This window comes from Pseudopipra pipra, chromosome 12 (genome assembly GCF_036250125.1).
Source record: "Pseudopipra pipra isolate bDixPip1 chromosome 12, bDixPip1.hap1, whole genome shotgun sequence".
NCBI classification, from domain to species: Eukaryota; Metazoa; Chordata; class Aves; order Passeriformes; family Pipridae; genus Pseudopipra; species Pseudopipra pipra.
In genome coordinates, this window is record NC_087560.1 from 3,718,537 (window position 1) to 3,735,618 (window position 17,082).

The 17,082-nt window shown below is 41.5% G+C and overlaps 1 protein-coding gene and 1 long non-coding RNA gene across 8 annotated transcripts in view; both read left to right on the plus strand.

Moving 5' to 3' along the window:
• The window catches only part of HMG20A (high mobility group 20A), a 39,415-nt gene extending 31,200 nt beyond the window's left edge, over nt 1-8,215 (plus strand). For all 7 annotated transcript variants that reach the window (XM_064668467.1, XM_064668464.1, XM_064668466.1 and 4 more), the window contains 4 exons: nt 1,205-1,280; nt 2,174-2,389; nt 3,023-3,166; nt 5,440-8,215. In XM_064668467.1, coding sequence (XP_064524537.1) covers nt 1,205-1,280; nt 2,174-2,389; nt 3,023-3,159 — 429 coding nt within the window. In that variant the 3' untranslated portion in view covers nt 3,160-3,166; nt 5,440-8,215. The remainder of the gene's footprint in view (nt 1-1,204; nt 1,281-2,173; nt 2,390-3,022; nt 3,167-5,439) is intronic.
• A 5,805-nt stretch (nt 8,216-14,020) lies between these two features.
• The window catches only part of LOC135420722 (uncharacterized), a 128,861-nt gene continuing 125,799 nt past the window's right edge, over nt 14,021-17,082 (plus strand). The window contains exon 1 of the long non-coding RNA XR_010433693.1: nt 14,021-17,059. This is a non-coding gene — a long non-coding RNA (uncharacterized LOC135420722). The remainder of the gene's footprint in view (nt 17,060-17,082) is intronic.

Consider the following 17,082-nt stretch of genomic DNA (forward strand, 5'->3'; position numbering starts at 1 on the left):
TGTAGCAGCATGTATAAAATCTTTAGTGAAAAGCACGTGTGATCAGGAAGCCAAAGCGAAGCCCTGCTGTGCCTCTGAGAGCTGGGGAGTTTTGTTACCCCTTCCTCTAGTCTTGCCTGTTTCTAGTGTGTTGTCTTCAGTTGATCCATGCCAAGTGAGGTTTGAGTTCTCTCTCAATAAATACAGAGCTCCTCAGCTGTAATTCTACCAGACAATAAAAGTCAGCTTATCTTTAAAAGCAATCAATTGACAGTCTGTCTCTTCAGGTAAAGACAGAGTACCTGGTTGGTTGACTGCCAAATGGCATTCAGCTCACCCCCTCTGGCCCCTTTATGTGGCAGACACCAATATGACACTCTGAGCTCAGGGGCCAGAATTCCCTTCTCAGCTGTTAAACATTTAGGTTGCCTGCTGGACACCAAATCATGTGTAACACTGCAGTTCTGGGCCACGAGTTCATGGTTCATTGTCAACCACAGTGTTGGAGAGTTTTGAAAAGCTTTTGTTCTCCACAGACATTCTTGCATGCTTAACTTTGTTTCTGTGTTAAGGTACAGATTGATTGTAGTTGCTGCAGTTTATCAAACCAAATTTTCTTTGGCTTTGCCAATAACAGTGCAGGAGCTAAAGTAAGCATGAATTGCCCTTTGACACGCAGAAGTGGTGACTGAAGTATAGTAGGGGTTTTTTGCCTTGAGTCAAATCAAGTTTTTTAGGGCTTTTTGGACTGAGTTATAGAGCATTTCCTGATTTAAAAGTGTGTTTTGGGTTTTTTGCATTGGTGGTGAAAGGCCAAGAATCATGAAACTTGCTGTGCATTTTCCTTACTCTGTCTCCTGTTTGTTGACATTTCTGTACAGACTATTTCAGAATGTGTCAGTTGATGGTAGAAAATATAAATACATTCAGATAGCTTTAAAACTGAATCATTCTTGTGTGTAATGTTGTTAGAGTGAAAGGGTGTATTTCGGTATGTTACATGATATCTCTTGATGATGGTATTTGGCTGTGATTAAACCTGTATCTTTAGCTGAGATATACCCTTTGACTTGTCTTGGTAGAAGCTGGAGGTGTCTTTTATCCATACAGCTTTTTAGCTGCCTCAGTTTTTGGTCTCCCTGCTCTTCTATTTTCCTGATCAAAACAGTTAAATGAATTGCTGAAAACAAACTGTTGAGCTGTGTTATTATTCTTCCTTTTGCAGAAAGAAGCAGATACAAAGGAGAGATCTGTCTTTGACATTCCAATCTTTACAGAAGAGTTCCTGAATCATAGTAAAGGTAGGTCAGACTCTTGCAGGATCCTTTCCTTGCTTTTCTGGAGTTCTTGCCAGGTGCTGCCTGGCTGGAGAGTCCTTGCACTCTCCCATCCCAGCTCAGGTAATGACTTGGGTACAGTTTCTGCTTTTATCTTACCTCTGTATGAACACAGTGGCTGCAAAGCAGTTTTTTTTTTTGCTTTGTCTTCCCTAATTAATCTACTTAGAGAATGTTTCTGATGTTTAAGCTCCCTGTGCTGTTATTCCAGGCAGTCCAAGCTGGATCTGCTGTTCTACAGAGCAGCCTTGATTAGAAGGGACCTTAAAGATCAGCTAGCTCCAAGAAACCTAAGATATAGCATGATGATGATGATTCAAGCTGGTTAGCAGCATTTTATCCCCACCACCACCACTATGTGGAAGAATCCACTGATACTTTTTCTGTTACTCTTTTTTTTTCATAGCTGTGTGTCCCAAGAGATTAGTATTTTTTGCCTGGAGATTTTTTTGATGGAACAGAATTCAGATTCAGTTACTTTTCGCGATGATCTGTAGAAAAGTATTTTTGTAACTGGTATCTTGTTTGTAGGATTGTTTGCTGCTGGTATCTTGTTTGCTGCTAAGCTCTGTCATTCTGAATGCATTTGAAATTAGTCTTGCCATCTTCCTCCCTAAGCAATTCCCCTATTCACTTCCATTCTGATGCTTTGAATGTTTTCTAGTTTGTCTGTCTCTCTAGAAATTAAGTCTACTTCAGTGCTACTGTAGGCACTATTGGCACTCTATGATATGATGCTTTTCATCTGTAAACCAAAGCTGCACTGTTTACAGTCATTAGTTGAGCACTCTAGAACATTCATCCTAGGTATGTTTGGAATAGTTTTTGACTCCCTGGGAACGGGTCGCTGTTCACAGCCCGGGAAGCTGAGCTGCGGCAGCTGCGGAAATCCAACATGGAGTTCGAGGAGAGGAACGCTGCCCTGCAGAAGCACGTGGAGAGCATGAGAACTGCCGTGGAGAAGCTGGAGGTGGATGTGATCCAGGAGCGCAGCCGCAACACGGTGCTGCAGCAGCACCTCGAGACCCTGCGCCAGGCACTCACCACCAGCTTCGCTGGGGTCCCACTGCCAGGTAAGACTGGCGTGTTACATTTAACTGCCTGTGTGTATACCATGTTGTGAACTCAGAACACGTGGCCTGCTGTGATAGTTCTGTGCTCTTGGCTGTTTCTGAGCTTTTGTTGTAGTAGATAATGAAATATTTAAAATGCGGGCGGGGGGAAGTGTAGTGTCAGTGCTTTATTTCAACATGACATTTACTTTCTTACTGCTCTTACTCTTCCTAATAAAGTGAGACTCACATTCAGTCCTTGCTCTACTTGACTTGGTTTATGAAAATGTTACTAAATGGAAAAGACAGGACCTGCAAGTTCTTTGGTTAAAAGAAAGGCTGTGTCTGTATTGTCAGCTACCAGGGAATCCACTTAGATACTGTGAATGCCCAGCTGAGAGAGTTTGTTATAATCAACCGTGAGACCCAAATCAAAGAGAACCATGCTTCATTAGTCCTCATATCCTTGGGACTACTCACTTTGTGGAGTTAGGAGGACATTGTTTTACAGAATCTGTCACAAGAAGTGGTGCATGGCAAAATCACCTCCTATAGCCGTTCGCACGTTGGCACAAATCACCCTTAGTGTGAACTTTTTGGAATTGCTGTGGTCATGGAAATACCCTGTGGCTCATTTTACTGCCTTAACTACAGGTAGCGGGGAAACACCCACGATGGAGACTATTGACTCCTATATGAACAGACTGCACAGTATTATTCTGGCAAACCCACAGGAGAACGAGAACCTCATCGCCACCGTCCGGGACGTGGTGAACAGGCTGGAGCGCTAGTGACTGGGTGAGTGTTCCCTCCTAGGCTGCTCCTGGCAGCTCCTCTGTACCTCTGGCACCTGTTCTGATGCTGATTCTTGTGCTGATCACCATATTGTACAATCAAAAAGGTTTCTTCCTCAAAGCCGCGGGAGCAAAGTGTCTTAATGAAAGTCAAATTGGGTTGAAAGTATCCCAACGGCATTAAAGGGTTCTGAAATTCCCCTTAGCTCCAAAATCTTTTTGTATTTGTATGAGGGGAGTAAAAGTACTGACAGAATGGTAACAGGGTGATTAATTTAGAGGGAGATTCCTTTCTTGAGTGAAGTAAACCACAAAAATGCAGCATTAATTGTAGAATCTGGTGGCTACAGGGAAATTTTATTTGTCTCAAGAGGTTACAGGGGAGCTCAACTCTGTTATAAACTGAAAATACTCTACAACTACCTGCTCTGTAGCACCTGTACCACAGCTCTTCTGTTTATGAAGGTTTACATGTAAATGAAGCACTGATGTATGGTTTGGGCTATACATAGCATTTGCTGAGACTCTAATTTCGTGTGGCTTTTGCATAGATTATTATTGAGCTCACGATTCTGTATTTTTGTTCCTGTTCAACAGCTTAGGAAAGTGTAATAGAGAACAGAGCAGAAAACCAAATCTACAAAGAAATAAATACCAGTCTTTCTGCATTACTGTGCTGCTTTGCATTTCCCACACCTCCTACTCCCCCACTTCCCCATGGTGCACAGCACCAGGCAGCCACGAGGAGTTTGCCCATTTCTGTTGTAACAAAGTACATACCTGCATTCTTCGGGCACTTATTATGTAGAGATCTACTGCACATGTCTTGAATAGTGTTTAGAAATGCAAATACAGCTGCCTTGTGCCATCTGCAAATATGAAGACAGGGCTTTTCATCCTTTCTGATTCTGACCTTTTGTGATACTGTGTAGAACAGTTAATTACACGTTTCCCATTATAGTGTGGCTTGAGCTGGAAGATCATTGTCCTTCCTGAGGGTAGCCAGATGGAACGGACTGTAGTTCTAAGAGATGACTGAGCTCCCAGCAGAATAAAGAAGTGCCTTTACTGCTGCTATTTGTGAAGGGAACAGCTTGTCGATCCAGGTCTGGGATTTTTCAGCAGCTCATCAACCTCCTCATTTTCGGATACTGTTTTCAATTAGCACTCAAGCTCAGAAGGAGAACTGGGGGAGGGGAGGTTTTACAGAAAGGATAAGAGGGAAAGCAGTTTCTCATCCATCAGTTATTAGAAGGGTGTGCCAGGCCCTGAAATGGCTATTTGTCCTCTAAGCACCTTGCCAGAGAAATCGTATCTCAAGGCTACTAAAATCTAGACTTTCAGTCTCTTGTCAGACGGCTTCATATTTCCTAAATGTTGGACACTTTCTGTGTTCCTAAAAATGCAAGTGTAATTTTCTTGGATAAACTGGATTTGGCTGTAATCATAATTCCTGTTTCTACTTTCAATTTGAAAAATAGTACCCCTTTCACTTTCCCCTTCCCACCAAGACCTTTCCTCTTTTCAGTAGCAAAACAGTGTGAAGTAATTAAAAATGTGATTTATAGTCACCTAGTTTCACTATATAAAGACATACATGTAACTAAATATAGTGGTCTAGTAATTCGTTGGGACTGTTAATCACACTGACTTGCACTTGGCAATGATTATATTTTCTGACAATTTTGGAAGGAAGAAGTTTGGGTTTTGTTGGATACAGACCTAGAAAATGGTAGAGACTCCCTAGAAAACAAGGAAGCTTTGTATAGAAAGGTTCACCTGGTACCTGATGAACCATATCAACAAACTGTCATCATCAGTGTGCCTTTGTTAACATGCATATGAAGTATATTAATTCTGAATGTCATCTCTGTCAACCAAATGATCTCTTTGAGGTTGAGACACATTACAAATCAATACCATAGAAAACTGTTATGATACTCCTGAAAACAACTGTATTTCACAGATCTGAGGTGTTTTTTGGTGGCTTAGTGCATTGTATTTAGGGAATATATGACTAAACTGGTGAGTACTTTGGTTTTCCTGTACTGCATGGTAAAAACTTCTTTGTGCAAAGAAGAAGGGGAGAAGAGGAAGGGTTTTGTTATTTAGAATCTGGATGGAAACAGAAGCTCAGTTCAGTTTTGTCTCTATAGGCTGCTTTGCTATCCTTAACGTTGTGTTTTCGGATAAAACATGCAGAAAATAACGCCACAGTGCCTGTTCAGTCCTGGCAGATTGTAGTCTTCTAACACTTATTTTCTGTTTTGTCTGCAGGTCTCCTGACCCGGGGAAGCTTTACAAATTTTTTTTGGCCAGTGTGGAATAAGAAGCCATGAGGGAAAGACTAGGGTGGGAGGGAGGATGGCAGGTTTGGCCTGGGCCCTTCCCGTGTGGTTTGTCAGGGAGACAAACAGATCAATGCATTAAAAGGTCTTAAGAAGCCACGGACACCGCCCACTAAACACTTGGAACTGTCCTCTGTGTGAACATTTACGAGCATGCAACTTTTGTGCAATCTACATTTTCGATGAGTTTTGCTGGGTGTGAGGGTGCCTGCGTTCTGTGGACTGGCTGGCTGTGGAGATGAAATCTCAGCTCGTGAAATGAAGTCAGCGTACGTGTCGTAGTAATAACTTCGATGTGTTATATTGCCTGATGTCTTCTAGTGTCTTTTTTGTTTTGTTTTCATGTTTATCCTGTGGGGTTACCTTCCTTTACTTGTTTTCTTCTTTTGATCTGGTTCACTGATTCTTGCAGTCCTGGATAGCAGCACTTGTGCTCTCTGCTGTAACAGGGAGTCTTCCTTGGTACACTGTCTTGTCCTATGCTGCCTGCTATGTTTATATAAGCTTTTCCTAAGCAGAATCCTGGGGTTTTTTTGTGTTAGCCTGCAATTTCTACAAAGTGAGTTTGCTCCCTGCTAGGGGCTGGCTGTGGCTGATGCTTTGTGACTTGATTCTACTATGAGACAGACTTCCTCTCTCCTCCTCCTCTCTGAGCACCTCTCTTGCACATGGCATCCTGCTCTTCTGTGAAAGTCTCCTGTTATCTCTTGAAAATGTTTGCAGAGCATTTTACTATCACAAAGGTCAGTGGAAATCAAGATAGAAAGTGCAATGTTAGTTCTTCTCAGCAGGGATAAATAGGATTCTCTGTTTTAGTCTAAAACCACAAAGCTTGCCCTTCCTCTGATACATGGCTCAGTCTAATTTAATGTTACTGCCTTGTTCTTGAGAAAATGATCTCATGGGGAGAACAGTTCTCTCTAAAAAGAGAAATGAGCAGGTGGATTGCATTTTTTTTTTATTTCTCTGCCCTCCTGAAATCAGTGCTGGGAAGCCAGGTGCCTGGAAGCAGCACATATATTTTTGCATGAATTATTAGAGCAGAGAAAGCTATTAGCAGCTAGGTCCACATAGCAGCCCACAGAATTCTGCATTCCAGCCTGTATGTGCTCTCACCTTTTGTACAGTTCAAGTACAGCCCGTGGAGCCTGCAGCATTCAGCATTTCATGTTCCAGTGTGACCTAAATGGCCTTTGAGTTGCATCAAGTAGAGCTCTGCATGCCTGAGTCTGGAACCTTGCTGAGCTACACCACACCTCCTGTGAAAGTTGAAGGCACCCACTGTCTGCACTGACTTATGCAAAACATTTGCTGCCCTTTGGTTCCTGTCAAACTGTTGGTTTGGCTCAGCACTTGTTGGACATCTCTGGGCTTTATGGTAGTGGTTGAAATTCTCTTTCTTCCACGTGACAATCTCTTTGCTTCTGCATTAGACGTCTTTTAAAATTCCCTTTGTAAATTGGAGGTTGCTTTCGTTGCTGGAGTGTGTTGCAGTCAGCTTTAATGTATCTGTGACACAAATATTGTGAAGATTAAAAAGCAGTTTCTTCTTTTCCTGTGCTGTACACGTGGACTTCATGCTGGCCTGAAGCCATCTCCAGGTCAACATATTGTATACCCTGGTCTCTGCTGACTCCTGGGCTTATTGCTGTAGCCAAGCAGCAGGGATTTTCCAGGTAAATTCAAGTCTTCCTTCAGGGAGGAAACTCCTTTCTGTGTCTTCTGTTTGCTTTCAAGACTTCACAAAAAGGAGCCTCAGTTTGTTGCATTGACCTCTGCTTTCTGTAACATAGATGAGACCAGCTGATGTTGACATGAGTGGGTTCTCTAATGAATGTTGTAAATCCTACAGGTTGTTAATGTCTCCAGAAGAAGCACCAATACCTTAATCTCCTGTGCGTATCTTGTTTTTTTAGAACTGGTGATGTTTGACTATTGTAGAAAGTGGCCAAAGTGCACTGCATAGCCAAAAGCTGATTTACAAAACCCTGAAGTCTGTGGCTTCCTCCCTAATTCCTGGAGTTGTATCCCATAAAGACTCCAGAAATTCCATGTGAGGTGATGGAAGGATGCAATTCCAGGCTGTAACACATCCATGCTGTCAATAAGGGGTGCTGGCTGCAGAATCCCAGGGCAGCTCTTGGCTCGTGGCACATTATTGCTCAGCCATCACTCTGCTGAGCAGCATGCAAGTGTTACGGGATAGAAAATTTAAGGTGATATCAGCTGGGGCTGACAAACCTCTTGCTTTTTCCCACAAGGAAGGAAGGGAGTTGGATTATCCATCCTGAGGCATCTGGGGGAAAACTAAGTTCTTGTTCACTGGTGCTGTGACAGATGATGTTTTGTCTCATCAAGAAGCTTCTTATTTACATTGATTAACCCTATAAAATGGATTTTCTTTCCAGTGTTTTCAGAGTGTCACTTCAGTTTACATTTTTCAGTGTTGACTGATTAGAAAAAGGAAGTAAAAAATGAAGTGTGTGTCAAGGAGAAGAGTGGAATAAAATACTTTTGTCACTCAAAGAAATGTTAAGAGAAATATATGAAAACAGAATCCATTTGCTGGATTAATGTGTTCGGAATTGTTGAGATGCCAAGTTTTCTGTACAATGTTTTTGTAATTAAATTTTGGAGCTCCTTTGTTTTTAAGAAGTTGATGTTGTTGTTTGACACTTGCTTCATTAAAATTGTTCAACGTTGAATCCATTCTGATTCACTTTTAACTGCATTTTCCGAAAGAACTATTACTAGCATCGATCTCTTGTCAGAGATTTTGGCAACTGCATGTTAACCTTTGAAAGGAAATTATGTACCCCCTCCCCCTCTCCATCTGAAGTGTCTCCTTCTGAAAAAGCCAAAGGAATTTAGGTTATTATTTATAGTCATGAAAACCTCAGATCTTTGTTTTTAGCTAATGGTTGTCAGGGTCCTTCCCCAACTTGTGTAACTTCAAATTCATCATATCTCTTGCTGAGCCCTCTTTTGACATCCTTGTCTTCCTTTGTCCTCCCCAATTTCCCACCACCATATTGATTTTTTTTTTCCTGTAAGAACCTTCTGTATCATACCTCTTGCTCTCTACTTGGTTTTGTTTTCCCCTACTGAATTTTTATCATCTCTTCCCTGCTGCTCATTGAGAATCAAGCAAAACTGTAGCCTCATGACATTTGCACTTGATGTAGGCCCTCTGTAGGGGAGTTTAGATGACTTCTGCCTGCACTGGTGGTCCTTCTGAGGTCACAGTGCTGTAAACAGCCGTGTCTTTGTTACTTTTGTGTTCACATCTTGTTATTTTGATTGCCAAATTAATGCCTGGTCTGTTTATACCAACAGGCTTAGTACTGTCTGCTACCTGGGACAGACTATACCTTTAGATTTACAATGCCTTGGAGTTGTTTTTTTTTAAAACACTGGTTATGTAATGATAAAGATACTAAAAGCAGAAGGAAATTAGGGAAAGCTTATATTGGAGAATAGCTGCTGTGTGACACTGGCTGGTCCAGAGCTGGAGAAAGTAACAGCAAAACAGGTGCATACCCAGAGGAAAAAATAAGTGCAAAGCAGCAATGAGCTCATAATAAGAGAAAGACGTAATTCCTTTCTAACCTGTGGTCCTGTGTGTGGCACCAGGAGCAGATGGTGGTAACTCATGCTCAATTTGAGGCAATGTGGTGTAATATTTCCGCTGTTTGTTCCTGTTTGTTCCCCCCTGTTTACTCTGCAGCTGGTCAATTGGCCCCATGATTAATAATCGTGCCAGGGAAGTTAGGGGGATCTGAGGCCTTTGGGCTCTAAAGAGGAAGAGATCACTTCCTCTTTTCTCAGGCAGGTTCCTGTTGATAAAGTATTTGGAAGCTGAAATTAGGTCCTTTTAATCTTCTGCTTCAGTTCATTTGTATCCTTCAGTCAGGAGTACATTGAGGCCTATCCTCTACTCCTACCATAGAATCTTTCTACTTGTGAACCATGAATAGTTTTGCTGCTTCTTTCTTCCTCATTGCTAGTAGTATTGAGGTTTTTAAAGCTTTTTTAACTTTTTTTAAAATATACTCATGATTTGCCATCTTAACTGCAAAATCTCTGGATTTTGTATGCACTGTACAAAATGAATACGTGTGTGTATTCATTTTGGTGTGTGGTGAAGTAGCCACATCCATTATGTGTAATACAAGGAGAAGCATTTATACAAACTGATTTATGGGTTATATTAATAAACCTGTAATTCTTGTGATGCGGGGGTTTGGCTTTTTTTAGACACTGTGTAGACACTGATGGTTTGTGTGTCTGAAGATATAAAAATGCATGTTATTCTAAGATACAAGGTGATTCTAAGGGAATCTGCTGTTTATTTTCCTGTTGATGAAATGGTTCCTCTCCTAAAGTTGCTAAATATTCTGTTTACAGGTTTGTTTAACTTTGGTCACTTATCCTCTGGAAGGTGAAAGGCATTCTTACTTTTCCCTGGAAGTATGTGCATTGAAATCCATCTAATTGTTTTTATAAATTTGGATTCTAAATACTTAGGTATGAAGAGTTTTGCCTGTCCAAATTTTTGACTGCTAGATATCCATCTGGTTTCCTTGAATTGAGTAGAAAAATGTTACATCAACCAAATACATGGATGGGTGGGAACAGAGAGAGTTCTAGTTTTAATTCTGGAATAATAGTCCCATGGGATTTCTCTTTCTGTCTTATATTGGCAGTTTTAGTTTTATTAAATCTGTTCTACTGTTAATCAAGAGAGAATTCCCTCATCTAATTTATTTGAAAAACTGCTTAAGCCCAGGATACTTGCAGAGAAATCCCTTGCTGCAATATGAGGCCTTATAAATACAGTTTCAACCGCTCACCCTTCAAAATGGATGTTAACAACTGTATCAGTATTATAATTCCTCTCAGAGGAAGTTTCTTTTCCTCAGTGACTCTTCAAATTTCTGCCCAAGTTGCTTTTGTTTCTTGAATATTGGAGGAGGAGAAGTCAACTGCTTGGGCTGGGGGCAGAAATGCAGGAAGTTTATCAGGAGCATGGGATGGCTGAGTCCAGGAGAGTGAAAACCTCTGGAAAATTAATCTTAACACCTTCCCTAGAAAGGACTGAGGTGCTTTCAGCATGAATGGTGTATATGCCTTGAAACAGCAGTACACAGGCTGTGTTCCTTGTGTTTAAGTAAGGATTATGGAGGGGGGGTTGACGTGTCCTCCCAGGGGTTGTTCTCTTAAAACACTTTTACCCTTCTCTTAAAGCACTTTTACTGCTCCTGTAAAAGAAATATTGCTGTGTACTGGCACGTGGCTTTCAAACACAAGCTACGGACTTGATGGGCAGGTGGAAGGGCTTAAGTTTTCTTTTGCTTACTGTCATTAATAATGAGCAGTTCTGGCATATGTAAATGCACAGATTCTGTTTACAACCAATTTTTTTCCTGAAAGAGGTGGTTAAGAATTACGTTCCACCTTCACCCCATTAAAAATCTGTTAAGGGACTTTGTAGGGTAAAGGCAGAAGGAATAAGAGGATACAGGAATAGAGTTTGCCTTTATTCTTGAGGTTCATATTCACCTAATGCCAGTGCAGAAATGATTGAGTTTTCAGCTTCAGTAAGTTTGAATTCAGGCCTGCAAATTCCATACATTCTTGAAGTGCTTTCGAGGAGGAAAAATAGCAAATGTGAAAATGGAATTCCAGCTGCACCCTAGTTTCAGGACTTCACAGTTACATGGTAAATGTGCATTTCCAGATGTCTGAAATCTCTATCCATGTAAGGAAAAGAACCCATTTTCTGCTGGGGAGAGCAGTGCCCTCTGATGATCCATCTTGGTATCTCCATGGTATCTCAGAGTGAGAAAGCCTGGCAGTGTGGGCCAGAGCTTCTGCATGTGGAAGCTTAAGTCAGCTCCCTGATTTTGTTCTAGGCAGATGGCAGTTTCTTGGGGTTTTGGTGTTTGGGGTTTTCTTAATAACTTCCTAGCTTTGTTTCATGTGGATATGTTACTGTTTTCCTACCACACTCTGGGAGCTGGTCAGGGTGGAAGTGGTACAGCAAGTATTCCTGTGTTACATGTCTAAAACATGGACTGAGCTTGCTTGTGTTTGAAGTTGTTCTGACAGCCAGGAAGGGCTGTGATGAAGGTTTTTGGTTGGCTAAGGCTGACTCTGTGTGTTGGCTCAAATGTACAGTTGGCACAGCTGACTTCTCCTGCTTCCGAACCAGCAGGAGCTGTGGATACATAAATCCATGTCATGGAAGCTTTGCAACTGTTGGTATTTACATAGTACCCTGTCTTTGCAGAGCTGGTTTTCGAGTTGGGAGCCTGCAGCAGCTTCACACCTCACCAGCACTGCCAGCTCTCTGGAGCTAGAGCATGTACAGCATGGTGGGAGCTGTTTCCCTATGGTCTTACTCCAGCCAGGAGCACCCCTGCCCAACTCTGAGCTTCACTAACACATCAAAATAATAGAAAACTACCCAGCTTCTTGTGTGTGTGAAAATTTTCTGTTTTGTGAACTGGCTGAGCCCCTATTGAGGTCTGGCAAGCACTTGGGTTTGTGTGAAGTAAGTAGGGGATAGAAGAAGAGAAGCAGGAACTCCTTTCTGGAGGTATCTTGCTTGCATTTTGGTTCACCATTTCATGAAACTGCACACTGAAATGATGTGGGAGCACAGACTGTAGAGAATTATCTCCTTTTCAGCACCCAGGGCTGTCAGTAAATACATGACAATCAAAATCTAACTCCTGACTACATGCTGTTGCCCTTATCTGTATGTTTTCCTGTCCTGCCTTTCTTTCCCTCTCTTGCCCTATTCCTTTGTGCTGAGCTGTCTCAACTTAAACCCAGCTAAAACTGACTGAGTGCCTCTGCCAGCAAAGATTTTTCTTATAGAGAAAGTTTTATTTTTTACAAATGTCACTGGAGGAGTAGTGAATTTGGAAGGGGCCCACAACTACTGCAATTGAAGTGTTTAGAAAAGGCAAAACTATGGAAGTAAGTGTTTTAAATTATTTTTTTTTCTGTGAGACAGGGGCAACAAATGAACCCAGCAACAGTGCCCATTCTCTCTGGTACCACTTTCCAAACCAGATGCTGACAAAACAAACTGAAGGGATAAAATCAAGACTGCTTAATCTGGGGGAGGGGGTGAGGGGCCAAGATCATGTTACTGATAAAAGAAAAAACACAAAATAACAAATTCCTGGCTTTCTCCCTTGGGGTGTGCGACCAACTGCAGAAGGAATGTTTATGGAAGAATACATTGTGCTGTTTAAGCATGCTTCAAAGAACAAATCCTTTCTTACCTTGTAGAAATTCATGTCAGTTTTTTCTTTGCTTTCTTTCAGCCCATAAGTCAGTAGAAGTGATGTATTTTACCCCTGGGCCAGTTTGTACAGGGGTAGCTTAATCTGGGCACGTCCTTGCCTTCAATTGGAAGTCTGTTGTATTTAATGGGGTGTTAACTCAGTTTATTCTCTGGGATTTCTGCAGTAATTTTATTGCCTGCAAAAGGAGCAATTTGAAGCCAGATGAAGTGTAGGTATGCTCTGTAACATACCTGCTGAGCTTGGCAATGCTGCCTGGATACACTTCTGGTGTTTATATTCTCATCACAACTCTTGCATCTATTTTCCTGGTAGTCCTGCTTTGAGCTTGAGGGTTATCTCCCTTCCTTGAGGAAATGGATCCATAGGTACTGCATCTGGTCTGTTCCCAAAGCTGTGTCAAATGTTCTTGGCAGTGCAGACAGGCATTAGAATAATGGATTCTGAAGTCAGATTTTACAAATGAGGCTGTTTGGTAAGAGTTCAGTGATGCTGCAGCAGAACCTGAAGGGAATTACAGTCCAAAACTATTATAATGTCAGAGAAATGGGTTCCTTGAATGCTGAAGCAGTAAGAGAACAAAGACAGAGGGAAAATCAAAGACAGAGATCAAAAATTAACTTGAAGTGGGCAGGCTGTGCAGTGTGACAGACTTTCTTATTAAGACTTCTTGGGTGTGGCTGTTCTGTGAGGGAGGATGGTGTAGATGAGCATCGATGGCTTTGGACACAAAGCTCAATTGTTCAGTCCTCTTACATAGGTGGTCTTACAACTTCTTTGTCATAAAAGCACAGATAACAGTTTTGTGAACATTAAAAAACCGTTTGGATGTTACATTACTGGGCAGTATGTGTTCAGTGTGAATGAGACACACAGTGTCACTTGTATGTGGTATTTTGGAGGGCAGACTTCACTCACTTCACCAGAAACTTCTGGAGCACACCTATGGCCTGAACTAATACCAAGTGTACCAGGTTTGTTTGTCTCAGTTCAGTTTGTTGTCATGGGGGTTTGACATTTGTGATCTAGTAAGAAATACTTCACGATTAGATCAACTGTTTTGTGGAGCCAAACCTTCAGTGGAATTTCAGTGGACTAAATTCATGAAAATTTAATCACTGACTTTGCTGGAGCCAGGATTTCACCTGCAGTCTTCAGCAGTTCTATGTGTGGTTATGGATTATGGTCTCTAATCCTGCAGATTCCCTGAGGAATATGCACGGGGGGTTACCCTAAGGAAAATCCAAGAGGAATTCCTGCCATGTGTTGCCTGGCTGACAAAGGGAACATTTCCTCAGCTCAAGCAGCAGTGCTCTCTCACATATAATGGGGTCACTGTTTCTCTGTTCCTCATGTTATTGATACTTTCTAGCTGGGTTCCAATTTGATGATAAAATTTCAGCACTTCAAATCCTAGCAGTGAGAGGGCTTCACATCACCAAAATGTCAGTCCTGTCACTTAAAGAAACACTTCTGTTGTTTCCTGTCACTGCTGCCCCTTTTTCTTAATGATGGGAAATTTCAGTTGAATTCTCAAGTTCTTTACTGGTAAATTCCCTGAATCCACTGTTTCACTACCCAGGGCCAGTGCAAAGAAGGTGCCCTGAGGGTGAGGTGGGAGGACTGAGCCTGCATCCCAGAGGTTTGTTTTCCAGGCTCTGAGACAGACTTCCTGTGTGTGACATGTACTAGTTCTGCTTTGTGGCCTAGTCAACATATTAATGAAAGATACTCAGAGAGTTCAGTAATGGAGATGATAAAAGAACTGATGTAGACAGAGTTCCTGGGCAGTGGGTTTTGTTTTTCTCTGCTTCACTTCTTCATTGTGCAAATGAGGAGTAAACATCATCCATTTAGACAGAGCTGCCTGAAAAAGGGGCTGTGTTTTAGGCTGTGTGTTCAGGAAATACCACTGTGATCTGAACTGCAATCTGTAGGTTTTGCTCTGTTAATTCATTTACCTACAATGATAGTTTTGGATATGGTTAAGAGGATTTGGGATGGGAAATGGTAATTTCTTGTTGGTTTTTTAATTATTATTTAAGGTAGACTTGTGGTATCTTTTTTCTGTTTGAGCTGTGCTGCCTGAAATAGTGCAAATATTGCAGCTAAATCTTATTTTCATTATTCTTTTGCAAGCTCTGACCTTTTAAGAACACAAGCAGAACTGATATCTATACAAGGAGGTTGCAAAGGTCTTGTGTAGCCTTTTGAAAACAATCCTGTTTTGTTTGCATGACATAGTAGTCAGAAAATGTATCAGGAAAGAATAAAGGATAAAAGAAAACGAATGACATGACTGAGTACAGCAGCCAGAAATAACCTCCTGACTGGGCTTGTTCACCTAGACAGAAATTATCAATGTAATGGAAGTGTGATTTTATACCATCTTTAAGCATAAAGGTGTAGCTTGCTTAGATGTACATTTATGTCAAAATTCTCAATTTTGGTGGGGATGCATTAATAAAATGATCCAATATTAAAACCAGTATCCACATAGTCTTACATAATATAACTGTATCAGTCTAAAAGCTGATTTTTTTAGCATACCAATGAGCCCTGTCTGGGTTCGTTGTCTACAGACAAGACTGTGCATAGTAAATAATAACCATTGCAAAAAAATAATTTCTTGGGATCCCAAATTCACTGCTCTCCACAATCTAGATCTTCTCTTTACTGGGCTACCTAATTTCTTCTGAATTTCAGTCTTGCTCCTCACTTGGGTCAGGGTGAAATGTGTTTCCACTGTTTGGTGTTTTGGTTTGGTTTTTTTTTTAAGATTTAGAACAAATGACAGGCTTAAACCAAGGGGTTTAACTAGGGAGGGAAGGACACTGGGTGCTGCTTCAGGTAAAGAAAGAGTGGCACTGCCAGGAAATGTGTGTTGTGGTTTGGAGTTGGTCATCCTGCTCAGAGGGTAGAACTGTGTATAAGAGAAAACTAGTCAGTCAAAGTCACTTTTTCTTTCCCACACAAGGGGCAAGTCACAGATGAGAAATCTTGTTTTATTTGAAGTTTGAAGAAGAGAACAGGAGTAAACAAATCCGATTTAGGCTTCACTGGTAGATCTAGAGCTGACTTGATTGCTGCCCTATAGGGAAAGTTTCCTGTCAGCTCTGCATCTCCCAAGAGACATTTGCTGAGCTGGTGTGATGAGAAGGTTCAGAGCTAGTGTCAGTCTGGATGGCTCAGTAGTTTAAATGTCTGGTTTGGGGAGGTATGTTCTCAAGCAAAGCCTTCTAAATATAAAATAGTCTTGTGAAGTTTTCATCTTATGAATATTCACTTGTTGAATTTACATTTTGTTTTTCATCTCCGAGCTCCTAGAACGTGGCCTTGCACAGAGGACAGCCCTCCCATCTGTCTGAATCAACTCTGACAGAAACTTTCTGCAGCAGCAGTGCCTTGTTTAACATGTCCATGCTCTTCAGCTGCTTTCTTTGAGAACACTTTGAAGATCCAGCCATTGTCACATGCAAGCCCAAACAATCTGGAACTCGAGCAGAATTTTGATCTGCTGTGCACCCCTGAATGTGCTGACTGCAAGCAGTGGAAGTGCAGGTGGAACCAATAATACTGCAATTTTGCCTCGAGAGTAAAGTTGACTGGGCAGTGTTCTCAGTACAGAAGGTTCTTGATGAACTTGGGAGAGAGCAAACACATCTGTCACATGCTCATAGGGCATTTGGAGTGGCTGCTTGGGAACTGCAGGGATCTGCTGGGGTGGAGGGTTATCAGATGTACCTGCCTTCTCTGTACAGACAGGCTGTGGTTTGTGACCTCTTCTGGGACCATCAGCTATTGCTGTCACTCCTCTGCTTTCACATGCATTGCAATCCTGGGAAAAGGAATGAAATGCATAAATAAGGGTGTGCATTCATCACAGCCCCCCCTAATACTCTTGGATGCATGACTGCTTCTAGGCAGTGGGGTTTGTTATTCTGTTCTCATTTCCTTTCTTTTCTCAACTACGTATCAAGTTATTTCCTAACCCAGCTTCATATGGTGGCTAATGGAACAAAATTGATGCAATTGCTCCAAAGAAAAAAAAAAAGGCTTTTAGTCACTAGGTTCTAATTAAAGCAACCCTTTTTTATTTTTCAGAGGAGAAAAAAAATGTCCTTCCCAGAGCCCACTTTCTTTGTATCAGATGAATATATATGCAATAATTTGCCAGCCTGATGGAGGCAGAAGTCGAAATATGCTTGGAGCAGTTATATTCAACCACATGTAAGTGCTGGCACTACCTGAAG